Raw genomic sequence first — 21,001 nt, 5'->3', positions numbered from 1 at the left:
TATGTATGTATGTATGTATGTATGTATGTATGTATGTATGTATGTATGTATGTATGTATGTATGTCTATCTTGCTGTTTTTGTTGTTGTTGTTGTTGTTGTTGTTGTTGTAAATCCTATTTATTCGTTCATGCAAAGCAATATTTTGACAATTATTCTTATCACATTTTGTTTATTTTTCCGCTACCTGAGTTTTACCCAGTATTTTCGACTTAACTCATTCTGTAAGGGTTGTGGGCTAGACTAGTTCTGTAGAACTATTTATACAACCCCACCAGGTCCATGTAATTACTAAATTAATGTATTTGATTGAATATTCTTTGACTTAATTTGATTTATATATTTTGTTAATTTATTTGTTATGTATGGGTTTTTTTCTGGTGAAATCAATAAAATCAAATCAAAAAATCAAACTAGATAGCACTGGTTATGGTATGCAAACTCAATTGGTGTGGAAAAACAGTATTACAACAAGATGAAACTACTAAAAGTAGCACAAGCTGAGTTTATACAGTAATGCAAACTTTATTTTACTTGCCTGAAAATACATAAAAACATGCATCAAACTAAGCTAGTTACATTTGTAATGGTAATACATGCTTTAAATACCATTATAAATTGCCTTCAAGCTGTATTAGCATAGCACAACTGATGGGATGATACAGGTTTTCTAGACACTAAATTGAGATATCAAATCATTTACAAATGTAGATATTTGAATAAAAATTCCTGACTGACTTCTGTTAATAGTAAGTGATGGTCACATACACTTTAATAGCAGTTAATAGTAGATACTACAGGTACTTCATTCAGCTGGAAAATACTTGTTATCTAAGGATTTTGTCACTATTTATCTCTCAACTTGTCATTTCCTTGGCTGAATGAAGACAAGTATTGGTGAATAGTATCTCAAGGTCTACAAAAACTTACCTGAAAGTACATGTAGTTCATTAACTTGGATACTTCTGGTTCCAATACTTCAACTGTCTTATTATAAATCTCAACTCTGTTTGGTTGTTCATTGGATTTTATCTGGATTTGAAAAATGCACGAATTTCAGATATTAGGATACTAGTAGCGGTCTAATGCTGTTGTTCTTATTATGTTTTTATTTTGTTTTGCTTTTTCAATATCACTCATATTTTGTAAAGGATGGAAATTTGAGTCAAATTACTGATTGTCAATGTCTTTACCGGTGATTTGTCTTACTAGTACTATTAAAGAAGTATGTCTTCCTATGTCAAATTACATAACACACTTCAAATGGAAATTCATCTGTGTTGGTAAACCATAGTATTCAATTTGAACTTTTGTTCCAAACACAACTAGAAAATTTACCTGAAATTTTCGACTGTACACTTCAGTCTTTGTCAACAGATTGACCCACTATTCAGCACACGTGACCTTACAGGACACGTGAGCCTAATAAGATGCTATCAAGAAGGAAAGGGTTGAACCTGATGAGGAGTTACGTTCTTATGATGTAACTGCTTTGTTCACCTCAGTACCTATTGACAAAGCATTGGATGTGATATTACATAGACTACAGGAGGACACCACCCTTAACCAGCGAACCAGTTTATCACCCAGCCAAGTGGTTAAGCTACTCAGTGTTTGTCTGAAGTGCACTTATTTTGTTTATGATTGTGTGTTCTTCCAACAAATTCATGGTGCAGCTATGGGGTCACCTGTTTCCCCCATAGTATGCAATCTGTACATGGAGCAATTAGAACTCCGCGCCATAGAAACAGCCCCCCATCCTCCATTATAGTGGTACAGATACGTGGACGACACGCACACAAAACTTAAAAAGTGTCACTCTCAAGAATTCACTGACCATCTTAACAGTCTTGACCCAGACATCAAGTTTACCACCGAGGAAGAACAGGATAGGTCTCTGGCTTTCCTAGATACGACCACAGTTATTCAGGATGATGGCTCTTTAAAAACTAAAATCTACCGCAAACCCACCCATACAGACCAGTACCTCAATTTTTACTCTAACCACCCTTTACAGCACAAACTAGGTGTGATCCGGACGCTTCATCACAGAGCAGATACGGTGATTACCTACAACTCAGATCGTGAAGAAGAAAAGACTCACATCAACCAGGCACTGTATAGGTGTGGATACCCAAAGTGGGCAGTAGATAAAGCCACAGTCATCCAGCCTCAAAAGTCAAAGACCATCCGTAAGAAGGAACAACCAAGTAAGGGTTTAGTGGTCCTACCTTACATCAAGGACACTTCAGAGGCACTAAAAAGAATCTTTACTGCTTACGGTATAAACACCTGCATCAAGCCCACTAAAACCTTGCGGCAATTATTGGTGTCTCCAAAGGACAAGACTAAAAAGGAACATGTATGTGGAGTAGTGTACCAAATTCCTTGCCAGGGCCAGACCAACACAGGCCAATGCAAAGATTCATATATAGGGGAAACTGAGAGATCACTCAAGACCAGATTTTTGGAACACAGAAGACCTAGTTCCAGCACATCAGAGGTCTCCCAACACATCCACATTGAATCACCCGGTCACTCGGTTAACATAAATGAAGTGAAGATACTGGACACTGAAACCAGATATTTTGAACGGGGAGTGAAAGAAGCTATTTACATCCGAGCACTCAAACCATCACTAAACAGAGACGGGGGACGATACAAACTTCCAGGCACCTTTGACCCCTTATTAGGCTCACGTGTCCTGTAAGGTCACGTGTGCTGAATAGTGGGTCAATCTGTTGACAAAGACTGAAGTGTACAGTCGAACATTTCAGGTAAATTTTCTAGTTGTGTTTGGAACAAAAGTTCAAATTGAATACTACATAACACACTGGTCATTCAAATATTTTACATATGCACAAATTCAACAACCTAGCACTGAGGGCGCTGTTTGGAATAGAAACTCATATTTGTGTATACTGGTATTACACTTTAGCACATAGTTGCTAACAACATGAGATGAAATTGTTGACAGATACTAATAATGTCAAAAAGATAGAAGAGTGGATTTCAAAGTATTGTTTGTAAAAATTTGAGCATTATCTTTTGGCAATAAAGAGTGAAAGTTGGGATGTATACTTGTTCATACGTATATATGGACAACACAACCTACTGATACATGTACACAGCCTATACCGAGTAATCATTGAGATACTTGTGATGTAAAAAGAGGACTGTCTCTTTTAAATATTAGAATTGAGAATAAAATCACAGCACTTCTATGATCATATTATCTGATCTAAACAGGTGAGTGAAGTTATTCTGTAAGTGAACATATGTAGATTTTGCTTACAGCTGGGATAGCCCTGGCACAGCTTCTCCAGGTATACAACATAACAGCATATTCATTGCCTTCTTCCAACATCTCATTCTGAAAGACAGAACACGAAAACCAATCAAAACTTACTAATGCTCCTAGTGTTTACACCTGTGATGCCCACTTTCTGGTATCCTCTATCTAGTTACAAATTGTAATACAATGCTTACACATGTCATATTCTGAATGCAAATTACAAAATCTCAGCCCACATAACATCTCTGCAAACTTCTGACATACATCATGAAGTACAAACCCAGCATATACATGTAAATTTCTTTGTTCTACAAAATGCATCAAATTTATTCTGAAATCCATATACATGTAAATTACTTTGCTCTATAAAATGAATTCATTTCAATGATTTTATAACCCAACAATGATTTTGGATGCTACATATTAAAAGTTGATCAGTGAATAAAATATGCCGTCTTTCAAAAAATAAAGTTTCTGCCTGATTAATCAGACAAGTATACATTGTGAATACCCTTCCAGTTTTTTGCATAGTGCTAACCTTGGGCTAGCCCCATGTTACCATACAGCTGGTGAAGGTATTAAGTTAACCACAGTTCATTCTATGATAGATGGACTGTGGTTTACCAATTGCTAACACATGCTGATCAGGTGTTAGAGCCAGCCAAGTATTAGCACTAAGCTACAAATGTAGTCCTATACTAGTCCAATCAGACAGTGAATCTCGATCTAAACTGTATATGGTAAATGCAAGATTGTTTTTGAATAACACAAAATTCACTCATTTGACTATTCAGAGTTGCAGATGACTCTTTGTACTCACAAGATTATGCTTTGCATTCAGAAAATGACACTATTAAAGGGAAGGTAAATTAATACGAGTAGTACATGTAGTTAGCCCTGATGTTGCGGCCCTGACTTACCAGTTTTTCATTTGGTACAGAATATTACACCTTCACAAATCTTACCTGATGACATGTTATGACATTACTGCAGCTGCTTGTCAAATGATGTACAAGATCACCTACCCAGCATAGTGATTGCTAGCCTTTACCCAGCATTGGCCTTGCTAAATTTCATAAACTGTTCATTAAACTCTGTGTATGTATAACTTCCATGCCAAAACTGGCACCTGGATTATTTCATTGAGGCTTCTTTCTCTACAAATTGTAAGTTCTACAGTAGGTGACACACTCAAACGTTGGGAATGAGGAAATTCTGCATGTCTGTACTGGTAATAACATTTGTCATGATACTGGCAGAGAAAAGTATTTCCAAACTTGTGGTTGGAATCTGATCAAAGACACTATATAATCCAGGTCAGCAATACTAGTATTTTCTCTAACTATAGTTGGAATTTCGAATATACTTTTTTCCGCATGTATTGTAATAAATGTTGTCATATCATTGGTAGAGGCAATTATTTTCCAAACTTTGGATGGAATCTGGTCTGTGATACTACAGTGTACCAGTCAACAATACTAGTATTTTCTCAAACTATACTTTTGGGATCGCCAATATTTCTTTTTGCATGTACCATAATAATTTTTTGTTATACTACTCGCAGAGGCTTAATTTTCACAAAAATTTTGGAATATGGCCTGTGATACTTTAGAATCCATTCAGCAATACCAGTATTTTAGCAACTGCGTTGGGAGGTCTAATATTTTTCTCCTGTATTTGTGTATGATATCAAATATTCCACTCACTGGATTGGCTAGACTGAAAAATTTCCACGCCATTGTTGCATTCCTATTAACCGCAGGTAACGAGTGATGGCATTTTATGATTGTTCATTATAATTCAATTGTCATTATTACATCAGGACTACCTACATGTATTACGTGCCTATAATCACAATAACAACATACCATAAGTGTATACAAAACTATCAATCACTGTGCTGGCATAAGCCGGGTGTCAAAACGGTCACTATAAAAAAGGTGTATTAAAATGCGTACAAAATATTTATTGCGCAGCCAATGCTTAAGAGTAAAGGCTAACAAAACTCCCATGCAATATAATAGGATATATTACAACATTGAAAAAATCGCCAAACCATTCATAAAATACATGTACACTGCTCCAAAGCAGTAGGTTCATAAAAGGCGTGTGAAATATGCCTGAAAAGAAACTTAGCATGCAAAAATAAAAATATATTAGCGTGTGTGTTTGTCAACCTGTTTTTTTTTTACGAAAAACATGTCATGCTGGATATTCCTTCACTTCTTCCTGCACATTATATTATACTGAGTTTAAATTAATGGCTGCAACGTTGACAACAAAACACAAAATGGGGGGGCAGAGATTACATTTAAATTATACCTATCAATAACCAAGAACATAAAATACTAATGAGATGTCATGCAAGCACCGCTTAGGAATTATTACATTTGATTTGCAACTTGTACAAAGTTAAACACTGACTTTTAAAGATAAATAAGGCTAATAGCCTGGCTTCAGACTACATATTCGTGCATACACTTGAAGTCTAGAAATGAGGACTATGGCTTTTGAATTTTGTACAAAGTTCTACATTTGTAGCTGACTGAAATTTTGAATAACCATATTACATTATATTAGTACAGGTTAACCCTTTTACCATAATCGTAAGTTCTGATGTTACACATCAATATACTAATCTAATTTGAATATGAATATGAATACATATGAATACATAAGTGGACAAAAATGACTGAATATGACTATGAATGTGAATATGAATATAAAAATGAATATGAATATGGATATGGATACGAATACAAATTATTAGTTTATTAAAGACTATGGCCATTAATGCTGAGCCTCATGAAAATTTTGAATGAATGAATGAATGAATGAATGATGATGAATGAATGAATGAATGAATGAATACCATATACCAAAGGCTGAAGCCAGGCTGATTATTTGAAGACAAAACTTTTTTTTCCAGGTGTAGTGCAGGGAGACAGCTTTTTGTCACATAAGAAAGTAAGGAATATTGAGGATTATTTCAGGGCGTGCATTTTGCAGAAGAGCCACTCTACATACACCATTTAGTTGAGAGGGAATGCTGGATATGAAAAAGTGATGGCGACGCAGGTCACAACATGGAAAAAAACAGGATAACATTACAGGGGAGAGAAAAAAGTTGAGTACAGTGGTAGCTGCATCATGTAAAGTATTACCTCCAAGAGACATCCTGTATGTAGCTGCAACATTATTGGTGGAAATAGTGAGATTTAAGAATAGAATTATGAAAGTTTAAACACTCCAATTACACTGGTGTACTTTAGACTTGCATATGTGGATTCAGTGATAGGTACTTTATGTGTTGGATACGCCATATTCCGGGTTATCAGAAAAAAACAAAAGACTGTATAGTTTGGCCACTGAGGGTGTTATTTGGAAAACAGCTTCTGTTTTGGATGAGAAGTGAGGGTCGTTGAGTACTATGGCCACCTTTGAAGAAATCATAATTTTTACTATTTCTAGACAAAAGGTGGCATTATCAACGACAACCAGTCACAAAATGCTGCTCACTTTTTTCCCAATCACATCATTTTTAGGAACTCACAGAGAGTTGTTTTAGGTACATTTTGATGACTTAATCCAGATCATATGTAGTCCCGATTTTTCCCATCTGGGGCATCAATTCCTGGTGACACTTCTCTTTCAAAATGATTACAAGTGTGAAATCGGAATATGGCGTATTGAATGTATTTCACACAGTATGCTATGTAAGATGATACATGTACATTTTCATTTAGAACTTCACATTCTTTTACACACATGCCATGATTTCCTTGTTCAGATACATGTACAATGTACAACTTTATGTGCTGCAGTGTGCCCTCTAATGGGAGCCAAATTTTGTTGTTGAGAGTCAAAATGATTAAAAACTGACATTTCTTGTGAGTCACCATGTAGTAAAAGATAGGGGGACACAAAATAGAAATTGTGTGTGTCAGTGGCACGCATGTCAAATTGGCTTAGAGGGCACACCGATGTGCTGCATGTCTTTTGCATATGTAAAGGCAGTGACTTAAGGTGCCTATTAAGAGTGGAGTAGTTTATGCTACATGTATTGTCACTATAACCCTCTTGATTGCATGCTACATTTTTTCAAATTTGATTGGGCAAATTACACTTTTCTGTACTTTTAAAAATTTTAAACTAATTTCAGAATTGCAATCTAAGAAATAATACTAGATCTTCAATAAAGTGGTGACTGACATCTCCACATTTTCATTAAAAACTTAATCTTGATATCATAATTATTAAGTACATGTACATGTGTATAGCAGTAAATATTGTATTTTTGTTGATTGTCATTTGGTCAAACAAGGTTTTTTTGGGGGCTATGGTTTAGAAACCCTGGTAACAAAAGGTGGGAATTATGTAAACTTGCATAGATTTCCACATCTACATCTACATGTACAAATTGTAGTAAAATGATATTGATGGAAAACCCCAAATACACTTCCTGGGAGAACTGAGATAGATTTAACCTACTTACATGTACTGAGCCCTCAACAAAATCACGGTCAAACAAATTGATGTAAGAAATTATTGACTTTATATTTGTACCTCACTCTCAGATACATGTATTCATGTACAAATGTAAATAGGATCATGTATTTAAATTAAAAGCTGTGCATCCAGTCAGCGTATGTTGCCAAGAGCACAGCCTGTCACGCTAGCCTACATCATGTACTTCAAAGGTTTGTGCAACTGGCAGAATGTACATGTACTCTAGCAAACATAGACACATGAGTTCTCACATGCTAAACATGGAAATACAAATGTGAAGATCTGCCATTCTACAGCATAAAACTGTACAGTGGCCTATAAGGCCAAAAAAGAAAAAAAAATTGTTTCTGGTCATGACAGTTTATCTAAAATGGTGACATGATTTTTTTTTAAATTCTCATTGAAGGTACTGAAGTGATGCACATAAACAATTCTTTTTCTTTTGGCCTGAGCAAATATTTCCTATTTTCATTCTATAGAAGCTGACTAATGTATAGTACATACAATGTACAGTAGGTTTCAATCAATGCAATCATTACAACTCACTAAAAAAAATAATGCCATTGAATGACATGTTAAAGAACAAACAACATTGAAATCCATGCTATTGATTAGTACATTTTGTATGATCATAAATGAGGCAATTCACATGCCTACCAAATATCCCACCAATCAAGCAATTGTTGGTGTTTCTAATCCCAATTTAAATCCCAATTTGAATACTGTAGACTGTATGATGGTACAGAGCTTATCTTGCATCGTCCCTGAGTCTGAGTATTTCTTTATCTACAGGCATATATACCCACACTTGACTGGAACATCCCAATGAAATATACATTTGAGAGACAAATCCACCTAGCAGAGTTTATGTGTACATGTAATTCTTTTGACCAAAACAAGTCATGACATGTATATGTATGATGATGAAATTTGAATCATGACAATTTTGACAAGTTTTTGTCTCTCTTACTTAGATATACAACGTACATCCGATTGAATGACTATTTTTCTTATCGGATGTAAAAAACTATTCAGATTTCTATACCATAAAAAAATCACATATCTGACAAAATTTCAAAACGGTACGTACCAACTGTGAATGGACAGTGGCCTCCTCAATATACTTGGCTATACCAGTAACAAATGCACTTCTGTCTTCAAAGTTTGTATCAAAATTGGCCTGGTATGTGAGTGAGACAGCAGGAGCTTCTATACATGGCTGTTGGTCTGGTAGAGGTAGTTCTTCTAACAGATCAACATTGGACAGTGCGTCCTCCAAACTTATCTGAGTTGACATGTTGATCTCTCTAAATAGTTATCTAGAAATTAGAATGAAGATGATAAATAAAATGTTAAAAACTGTGAAAGTCCAGTCATTGCTACTTTTTTCGTTTGAGGATAGTAAATAACCATGATTGAGGGCTTGATTGGACTTGTAGTTTACAGCAAATGATCAGACTACGTGTATCGATATATTAGTGAGATTTCACTAATACCATGGTCAAACTGACAACTTAGCAAAAGTAGCAAGGCTGATTGTTTCATGAGTACCATATATACTTGGCTATAAAATCTGACTACCAAGTATGGAAGCTAAGTCATGCTAGGAAATGACTAGTCTGTAAGGTACATGTACGCTGTGTCAGGGTGCCCTCACACCTCAGTCAAGGCCGGTGAGAGTAGATCAGCACGACGTATCTTACAGTCTCGGAAATGTCTTACAACAATGAAGCATGTGCACCGTACTACTACATTAGTTGTGTTTATATGAAGAGTGGATTTTATGTCAGTAATTTACTTTTGTCTGCATATATGTACTTCTGTTTTCTTTTCAATTTTTTGTTCTCCATCATGTTAGTGGACAAATACAGTAGTGTGTTCTACACATGTCGATTTCTATACATTGTACAATGTATGAATCTGAGGTTGGAAAACATGAAATGCGATCTACATGTATGTACCCCCATATTCTTAGATACATGTAACATAACATACTAAAAAGCACAATTTCATTATAAACAATCCACAGGATATGATGCATTGTGAGGTCATGCAGGCAAGATGTGACTATGACTATTATTGTAGGAGCTCAGCATGAACATCATATTACGGATAAGGTGTCATTTTTCAATATTTTAGTTACATGCATGTAAAATTACCAGTGATGTAGCTTGTTCTACTAACAAAATGATCTATCTTTTTTGCAAACATACATACAACATTAGTCTAGTTTCTATATGACACATTACGATTACTACCATCATCTCCACTACAACCATAGACCCTACACGTACAAATGTATAGGGTGTACATGTATGCTACAACCTTGTACAAAGTACATGTACACAAAATACGCAAAACATAATTTTTCAATATTAAGCAAACATGCAAACACATTATCCTTTGATGATGGATTTCTTATAATATGGTACACAATGTAAACTAAAAACATGTAAATTGTCACGTGCATTTGCACATTTTTAAGTGACTATGGTACATATGAACATGTGTATTAATTTACAGGCATGGTTGGTTTTGTACCACAGTCTACATGTAGGTGAAATAGGACCATATGATATAGGCTTGAAGTTTGTACCTAATGTACATGTATGGCTACATATTGTACCTTTGTAACTTCTTGAAAGCAAAAACTACTATTTTCTGATTGTTAAGTACATTGTTACACTTCATGTACAACAATAACAATGTGTACTTTATAATGAGTCATAAGACAGGAACTGAGCTAACTCCACCCAAACCAAGATATAATCTACTTGTACTAGATCATAGACGTTATTTCATATTGATGACCTTTCACCTCAAAATGACATGACCTTAACTTTGAACAGATTCATTGATTGTGAGTCAATCTCCCAATAATACTCTTCCAATAATATCACATGAATGGATCCATGTACTAACTAATCTGTAAGGCAAAGTGTATTTTGGTTTATAGCATATTTTGATTTGTTATAACTACAGCCTGTTGCAGGTTAGTGTTCACTGGCTCTGATTGACACAACCACACAGAAACCACTATTATGACTTTACAATTTTGCACTCTTAAGATACAAATGTAGCAAAAAATTGCAAATTCTTGCTACATTTTAGTCTGACTGAAATAAACTATTTGTAAATGTATTGCAACTAGAAGTACAAATGTAGACAAGTGGGCACCAATGTTTTCATATCTGCATTTAATGTCTGCATGGTGTCACGTTAGTTCCTTTTATTTAGACAAAATGTCACAAGAAACATTCAATATATTATATTGTTATCTAAAAGTGTAGCGTGTGCAGTTTCTTATCAGTTTCTGTGTTGTTGTATCAAACACAGCCAGTGAAAACCAACCGGCAATGGACTGTAATGTACAGTATTTCACAGAAGGTGAAATATGGACAAGAATTTGCCAACTGTCTGTTTACATGTATGTATGTAATTGTCTACAGTACATATATGTACTTTAAGCATTTCAAATATTACATGGTGCATACCATTTTCCTCATCATTAAAAAAGACAGAAAATTACATGTTTATTCATGTGCTTTGAGATCTGTTACATCACAGAGTGTCATCACTATTGTTTCACAAAGTACATGTACATGCATACATGTAGGTCTAGTGTTTACTGTGAACATTTTACCAGAGAATCACTTTTTCAAACAACAAATCTGCTCACTTCAGAAGTTCAGTTAACCCCCCCCCCCCCCCCCCCCCAAAAAAAAAGAAGAAGTTGTTTCTGGTCAGGACAGTGCGATGGAGCAATTTCTTTCAACAAACCTGTGTCTCAGGCTATTATTTATCATTTTATGGCTGTTACTGTTCTTTTTATTTAGTACTTTAGAGCAAGTGTGCATGTATGTGGGGTAGATGTTGTCTTCACTGAAATAGGGTGGGTTATTTTTGTGTTTCTTCACGTATCTGCTGACTGCAATGCATGGGCTGGACAACTGCACACAAAAAATACTGGCGTAATGGTATTTAACTTTGAAGTGATGCGTGCGCTGACCAGAAACAATTCTTTTTTTTTTTTTGGCCCGAGTAGGTAAAATCCATCCGAGTACCCAAGGTACAATATACATTTTACCAGGGTTCCACATAAAATTACAGTAATATAGTACTAATAGTAGTACTCACAGTATAATTGTATGTATTCCCTTTTATGAGCAGAGATTGCTAGATTTTTCGTATCTGTACCAGGAGTTCTCGAATCTTAGTGACAACGAATTGCTTTATTGGCCAGTAAAATTCTAATCCAAATGATGAATAATTTCGTGGATTGACTATGTTATTAATACAAACAAACATTCAGTTAACTTATTGTACAGATCAGAACATGTGATACCACATGTATGTTATTCTTTGGAAACCAAAATAAACATTGCATTTAATCTTTAAATATTTTGGCATCTATGTGTGTATAACAGGTGGTGATGATAGTTCCTGGTAATATTATTCTCATTATGCACTGATAGGGGAAGGAAATCTATTCCTTGATTTTAAATACTACTTTTCCTGTTTAGGCCACAACAAAAAGGATACATGTATACCAAACATACTTCATGATCATTTCATGTAGTACATTTTGATGTGGGGATCTATTTTTTATCAACATTCTCCCTTTCCTATCGAATGAAGGCATGAGAAGAACTACATGTACATGTATATATTAGGGATGATTGCACAATGTTGCACAAGCTCAATAAACAAACATTGCTAGTTTAGGACAACCCCCCCCCCCCCCCCCCTAACGAACATTCACAAGTGTGACATCACACTTTTTTTTTTTTTCTTTTTTTTCACACTTTCATATGTGGTGTAAACCCTATATCGATGCAATGCGAAAACATGATGGCAAACAAGAAGTTCCAACCTTATGAACCTGTTTACTGAGATGATGGTAAACACATCAAACTACACGTACTTACATGTGTACCAGAAACCCAGCCTCAGTAGTACATGTAAATACAGCAGCTGTTATCATTGAAGGTGTGAAAGTTTTTGAAATTTGGTTAGAAGTGTGAAAATGAAGTTCAGCAATCACATTGATGCCAGACCCCTCCTCCCCTAAATGAACAAACTTTGCTTACTGAGTTTGTGTGACATTGTGCTATTGTCCATTCGTAGTTTTGATTTTCAGCATGGAGAAATTTCTCAAAATTGCTAAATGCTAACAAAATTTCTTGACTTGTAATATTAGAAGACAAGCAGGAACAACACTGTCGAGACCTTTAGACAGACTTGAAGGAACTACACCACACACACACACACACACACACACACACACACACACACACACACACACACACACACACAAACATGTGCACCACTGCATGTTCACTGAGTACATTGTATGTTACAAACGCACATGTATTATGTAAATGTATGCTTAACTTCAATAATTGTAGCATTAGTAATTTAGTTTTGATAGAGTTGTTTTAAAGCTATTTTCTCATTCCAGAGTTTAAATGCAAACCGAACAGTAACACTAAGTGTAGTCTCTGAGTTAGACAAGAAGCTGAACATACATTTGTACATGTAATGGTGAGCAACATTGTCAAGTAATATCATATCCAAGACACTGGTCTCTGGAGTTGTTCAATACATGTCCATTTGTACATGGTTACTTTTCACACTATACACTTCAACTTCAAGCCTCTACTTAAATAGTATTGTACATTGCACATGTTTGAAGTAGGGCATCTGCCCCAAATTATTACATGATATCGCCTGAAACTACTTACAATGAAACTGCCCCTGATATGGACAAAACTAAAAATAACATATTTTATTTACATTTTTACATTCTACATAATATACAGTATTTCATATCTTTGTGCGATAACCATATATGAAATACCTCCCTTTCATTTGATAGGGTAATGTAAATGATACATCTCATCTTACAATGATTGGCAGAATACACATGATATTATTGACAACACACTCCAGCTTCACATTAATTACAGAAAACATTAATTTTGTCATTTAAAATGTATCATATTTCTACAGCAGGAAGAAATTAGTACATGTATGTATGTATGTATGTATGTACACAAATCATGCAATGAAACATCAATGGAGAATTAGAAGAATTGTCACAAGTGTCTTGAGTTAATAGCTAAACCTAATGATGATAAGTATTTACTCAAACAATACTAAGATTTTATGCAGCTGATTATTTTCTTTTATGTCATTTACTGAGCAAACTACATGTAACTGTAAGTCTTGACAAATTCAATTACACAACACTTACACATTTGGCAGTAAAGCAAAATTTATGCTCCCATCATCTAAGCACATAATAGATTGGAATTTTGAATTTGAATTTATTAGGTAAAAATTTATACAAGTAGATACATGTATTAAAATACAAGGTATAAAAATCACCAAGGATAACACATAAAAGTATTTTTAAAAACACTTATTTCCAATGTGGTCCTCGTAGTGTAGGGATAGTGAAAACGCCATGGCAACAAAGGTATATAAAAATGTATTACAATGGACTCCATGCCAAGCGCATACATTTGTACACTGCAGGATAGGACAGCTTGGATTCTGACAATGTATAATGTATATGCAGGTCACTAGGGGCAGATCTGTGTGGGGATTGGTATGTCAGTTTTGGTCATACAGCAAACATGTCCAAATACATTACAAGCTGAAATTAACTCATTCAGCAAATACTTCCAAGATGCAATGTTGGCGAGGCAAGACTTTCAAGTTTCAGTTGACTGGTCTCACTAAGTCCACATGCACTCACTATAAATGTTGCCGACGAACGCCTACTGGTAGAAAATCCACCAACTTTCTGAAATCCATCAAGGAAGTGCTATGAAATAAATCTGAGATGTCACTTCACTGCCTCAGTACTGTGGACCTTTATAAGTGATATATGAACACATTACTGTCCAGTTCATGGAATGATCTATATGTCAGTTCTAATTTGAATGGAATTCTATTCATTGACTGGAACAATGCTGGTAGCATACATACACCATACATACAAATATTTGATTTGCATTTGTTGATATTTCACTACTTTAAATAAATTTCTTGCACTCAAGTACAGTACATTTTCACATACTATATTTAGAATCATTTAGTATGTCAAAGTTAAATACAATATACATTGGTTCAGATGACCCATAAAGTGAATTAATGGTATTTGCTTGATAAATTACCTTCATCTACAATGTATTTCTGAGGTACAACATATTATCACATATTTGTATTACAGTAAGAGAGAGCTAACAACTACATGTACATCAATTCAGATCAATTTTGAGCTAAAACAAAAATCAAACCTGGCTTCATTCCATCACAAATGAGTTGGCCATACTTTACTGTACAAAAATGTACACTGAATGTATATGTTGTTTGGGACCATCATGAAGCAATTTCTCCTCAAGGACAATCACATTTTTTTTCTTCACATTTTTGGGTTACTGTGTATAATAATGTGTATCTCCTTAAGACCTTGAAGGATTACTGTCACAATGTAAACTAGAATGGTTTATCATTTGACAATGAAGCCATTGGGTGGAAATGTACATGTACTTCTCATATGTTTTTTGTTACAATTGCTATTACAACTGTCCATGTTGACAAAAAATCCTTAAAAAGTTCATTTTGATGACACACCTTGGGTCCAAACTTACAAAATGCAATAGTGCCATTTTAATTTCCTGTATGACAAATCAATTTTACAGCACACTTCAAACAATACAACATCATGTGATGACTTGGTAGGGTTTCCTTGACTGACTTGGTAGGGTTTCATTGAAGGTGAGAAGCAAGGTACATGTACAAGCAAACAAGCTGGTTGTGCCCTAACTTCACAGCACTTCTATGACGACAAACTGATAAAAAAGAGTCCACACCCCAGTTTCATGAGTTTTACAACAACCTAGGTAAAAGTACAAATCACTACTCCATCATATATGGAACACACAAAACAATGAAACAGCCATCTGAGTAAAAGAATAAAAGAAACTGTGTATGTCTATTACTAGTTTATCAATAGTTTCTTCTTAAAATATGTTAGTGAAAGTATTCACATCTTTCTAGAAACTGAAAGACGGTTTCCTCGCTATCCTTGTTATCATCAACTTTCACTTTTAAAAGTATGCATCTACGATATGTTTTGTAGACTTTAGTATTATAGGTTACATGTATTTGTCACTCATACAAAGATATGGTGACTACTACCTACATTGTAATTTCAAAAGTTTATCTTTTTTGTTTAATTTACACAATGAGTTAGGAGTAGCAAAATATGGTACATATCGGTATATAAGAAATTCTTTGTGACCCATTCAAGGGGATGAAACACTTGGAAATTATCTATAAACATCCTTGTATTCCTGAGGCTTGTTTCACTCGCATACAAATGTAGGTTTCTATAACATTATAATACACTCTAACACATGGTTCAATATAACAGACTAGTTGTACATGCATGTACATGTAGCTTGATGAATTTTATCCTTTCTATCAAATTTCTACTATCCCTGTCTTTACATCATCAAGCTTGTATACATGTATACTACTCTGACCTGGGCCTTAATATTGCATGTCCTTAAATTCAAGGACAAGCATATGTGAAGTAGTAAACCCATGATTTTTTCCTTTTAAATCTATGGTAATGTGTGTAATGTGTATGTGATTGTCTCATTATTCAGCCAAATTGTCTTCATTACATCAAAATAGTGTTGTTTGTGACTACATGTATATGCCTGGAAATTCAAAAGGTTTACATTCACATCTTGTATTCTGTTGGATTAATTGCCAAAGAATTGAAAGAATAATTTCCTTGTCACAGGACAACTAGACATAAAATCTGCTATTTATCCATACTGGATGAATGGTGCAAAAAAAAAATCTGCCACTGGCCAAATACTTGAAATAGCACGTATATAATGTTGAGAATCTACACATGTAGCGTTACATCACAGGGCTTGTAAACGATAGTGTAAATGAAGAAAGACATATACACGCTTGTTTGAGATTAGTTGGATGAACTGCATATTCACAAGATGATAAGATGACTGAACTGACTGTAAGTATTAGCGAATGAAGTTAACGGGGAGCAGTCAGTCACTAGTACGGTAACGGCTAGTCCTGCTTGCATACGGTTTAATTCGTCCCTTCCTTCTTGTTGAGGGTCATGTCAGTTATCTAGACCCACGCACCGTCTGCAAGCAGGACTAGTAGGTAACGGCGTAAGTGGATATTTATCAACCCGTGCCCAATCTGTTCCAAGTATCGAACATACAATTTACAAAGTAGACCACGGATTTAGGTGTCACATTCAGGCCAGGTAAGAAAGGTAGAATAGAGTCGTGGTGCAATCTCTAACATTTACATTGTCCTTACTAATATGAAATATTACTTCATCGCATATACATGTACTAAGTGAATATTGGTGAATGTAAAGGCGAGTTCTCTAGTACTGGGTTCAACGTGAATAACATCACTGGCATCCATGCATCATTGATGACCGCCTGACTTGCTACAACTACTACATCATGTGTCACGGAATGTCATATTTGTTTGTGTTTTAATGCACGAATGTCCGCAATATTGCACCTCTGTGGTCCTCTTTTGCAACTAATTTTTGACCGAAAACTAAAACGACGGACTCAGTACTTACTACAAAATCAATATTATGGTGCAAAGTCTACTGCCTTATCCGACGTTGAACTCGGATACTACAGTGTAGCGTTACGGCGTACACGGTTAGGTTACAAGGGACGTGGCGAGCAGTGCCGTTATCACTCGAGAAATATACTAAAATAATACTATTTTGGATATATAATGAACTTCTTTATCTTACCTGATGACTGATAATTGTAAAACTAATTTAAAATGTCACACCGGGAGTTCATTTCACACTATTTTCGACGTCTTCACATCACTTCCTGTAAATGAAACACTCCCAAAATGGCAGATGTACCAGAAGTGTTTATTTCCGGTGTGTTGCATTATGGGCATTTAGTCCGCGATATCATGACATTGCATTTGGGACACAATGTGGGTGGGATCATCCTTGGTGGTTGTCCATGAATATGAATGGCGTGTCCTTGGGCAAGATTTGACCAATGACTGTACAGTTCTTCGGGCTTTTGGAGACCTGGTAGGACAGAGGTGGCTATGTGAAGGATTTAATCATAAGCTGCAATTGATTGTATGCTTCCCTAAGAGTTGAGAAAGTATATAAAAAGGGCAGTAGTAGCCTAGTCGTGCCACCAAGCTATAAACTTTTTAAACCTTCGACTGAATTGAGACAAAAACAATAATAGCTTTACTCCAGCTTGCAGGGAAGTTACCGCTAGAGAAAATTTTGTTAAATAAAAGGTTTAACACATTTAACTCATTCGAGGTAAAGTTTTGTTTAAACAACTCAATAACTAACCCGTCATGACCGGGTGCTTTGTTATTTGGCATACAACGAATGGCTTTCTCAATTTCATCTACGGAATTTGCATAAAGGTCATTGGGAACATTCTCATCACAACGGTCACAATGTTGATCGTGAAACTCAAGACGCATGGTGACAATTTCACGAAAAGGTATATCAATGTTAGGTGATGTAGCCCGGTTGTTATTAAGCAATCCATGAAAATATCTCCACTGGTCAGTTGTAATATCATTTAGAAGACGATACGTTACGTCTCAGCCGATTACGTAACAATCCCCAAACCTTTACTGGGTCATGTTTTGCCTTTAATACTTTTTGTTTCTTGCAATAACAATTACTTTCGTCGACAGATAGCTTGGGAATTATTCTTAGCGGCTCTGTATAAGAGCAGATCATTTCCATTATTCGAAAGTCTAAATTTAACCTTTACAGACCATTTTGTATTTGTATGACATGATTTTGAAAGGTATTTCGGAATTTAGGAAAAAAATACTAATTATTAAGGGCCAACAAGGGCGCCCTCTTTGGTCAGTGTTTCTTTTTGCTGTTATTAGTAGTAGGCGCCTTGTTGTGTTGTTTGTAATACAAGTATGTGCCTTTTGTGTTACCCTATTTTTCCCTTCCCATCCACCCGTTGGTCGATGTGGAGTGCGTTCTTACCCTAAGATATTAAAGCACGTCATCTGTAAGCTTTATTGAAAAAAAAATATGCAGTCCCAATCGTCCACTCACCTCATACTGCACCGTTCACGTACATTCGTTGTTTACGCATACGCACGTACTGTAGTCTTGTATCGCACACTTCAATTTGTATCACATACAGTGCAGTAGTACTTTTTGTCATTTTTTTATTCATGTTTTCGTTATTTGATTATAAATATCTATACTCTTATCTTTATTGTTCCATGATGATGCCCATGATCTGACCAGGTACTAAGTATAGTAACTTCAATATTAGATTTCCAGATCATGTCGCAGTTTTCTGTCAATATGTGGTTTACCAGAATAGACTCCAATGCATGGTACTTAATTGAACCACTTCTTCTTTAGATAAATCAGTCCTGATGTGTTTGCTGCCAGAATTTACACAATACTGGGTGTCTCTGTGGATCAGTTATGGTGAAAATGATTTACCATAGTGCTGAAAATGATATTTTTTTTTACATCTCAGTTATATTTACACCTTGGCATGTTTGAAATGATGGACAGCTGTTACACATACCTAGATCTAGATGCCGGTGGACGTTTAGGATGACGTGACGTCACAACTTGAGCAGGGAGTTTTTCCAGAATTCCGGCTTTGAGGCAAAAGTTCTAAAAATGGCGGCAGCACACAGTGAGGCTCAACATAGCAGAATTTTGACATTTCAAAGTCACATAACATTATATTAATATACGTTTCATTTTATTTCTAAAATTCATATAAATATCAACTAAAAGCACACAGATAAGCTATCTAAAAGTGCAAATGTATTTTAATCTTTGTTAATATATATTATCGTAATATCATCGTGAACCCGCAGGCCTCTGTGTGTTATTTCTAAAGGGGTTATTTATTCTTTGTTGTGTCAACCGAATATTAACGGTCCACACGGCATCTGCCGAACCCAGAGTTACTTTGTCAAGATGGCAAACAACAAGTGTTTTGAAAAACGCAGAGAGGATCGTCAATCAGTACTTATCACTTTAGTGATGTTCTTTATCATTGTTGGTATTAATACTGCTCTAATCATGGTCGCTACTCAAGGTAAGTGTATGATATTGTTTTAAATCATATAAATATATCAAGGGCGTAACTTTTGTTCGATATTATCACCATCATCATCATCATCATCGTGATCATTATGCAATTGAATCATCGTAGATGTTCCCTTTGAAAACACCCGGTGACTCAATGAGAGCCTATGTGCCTATTTGTGAGCGTATGGTAATTTTGTGGGTGTAACTGCCACATCATTTCACAAAAGAGATAGTTTAATCAATCAACTCGAAGCTTACTAGAAACAACACTTTTTTCAATTGTCAAAACCATTTTGGTGGTATCAGGCACAGAAAGAACCACGTCATTCTTTCACGTTATTACTTTAATGGTGGTGCGTTTTTCAAGTCACAGTTTAGCAATAAACTTTCGTATGGCAGAGTTGGGAGAGAATGTTAAAACTTTGATTTTCACGACGTTTGAGCGCACCACACTGCATGGCAAATTTATATAGAGTGCATCCTTTATCGTCTACCTTTTGTAGGCCACAATTGCAATGCATCTCACAAGCAAAGTGGTTGTGTAAATACTGGCTACTTTTACCGAAAGTCACCAATTCTGAGAAATCCGACAAGACCTGATGCAGTGACTGACCACAAAGTTGTTATGACAACGGTGAATACTGAAACTCCTACGAGTAAAACAACAGCGATGTCAAAAGAAATGAGCGTCGACAGTGCAGTTACTTCGAACAAGCTTACCGCAGCCACATCCGAACAAACCACTAGTACTCTCAACAGCACAACGGTTGGTGAAATAATCGACCTAACCACTAGTACTATGATAACTGATCCGTTGACAAACTTTCCTACATATAAGATGGAACCATCAACCCATATATCTGATGAGATGGTCACGACAGCAATAACGTCTGACCCGCCCATGACAACAACGATGACTAGTCCACTGACTACACATGGTAAGTGATAACATTATGATTGGATACAACCACACCTTCTTCAAGTAGATGGTACATGTGTATATCAATAGCATAGACGATTCGTGCCACCGGAATA

General features: G+C 35.5%; 1 protein-coding gene across 1 annotated transcript in view; it reads right to left on the bottom strand.

Annotated features, from left to right (window-relative positions):
- LOC144438934 (cytoplasmic FMR1-interacting protein 2-like) overlaps positions 1–17,756 on the bottom strand; it is a 64,027-nt gene extending 46,271 nt beyond the window's left edge. Inside the window, exons 1-4 of the mRNA XM_078128161.1 lie at positions 17,642–17,756; positions 8,894–9,122; positions 3,295–3,372; positions 930–1,031 (exon numbers count right to left, since the gene is read on the bottom strand). Of these exons, the coding sequence (XP_077984287.1) occupies positions 930–1,031; positions 3,295–3,372; positions 8,894–9,100 (387 nt within the window). The 5' untranslated portion in view covers positions 9,101–9,122; positions 17,642–17,756. The remainder of the gene's footprint in view (positions 1–929; positions 1,032–3,294; positions 3,373–8,893; positions 9,123–17,641) is intronic.
- Positions 17,757–21,001: the final 3,245 nt, after the last annotated feature.

The sequence above is a fragment of the Glandiceps talaboti genome, chromosome 8, assembly GCF_964340395.1.
Source record: "Glandiceps talaboti chromosome 8, keGlaTala1.1, whole genome shotgun sequence".
NCBI lineage: Eukaryota > Metazoa > Hemichordata > Enteropneusta > Spengelidae > Glandiceps > Glandiceps talaboti.
Note: the sequence above shows the minus strand (reverse complement) of the source record. Positions and strands in the feature narration are given on the sequence as shown.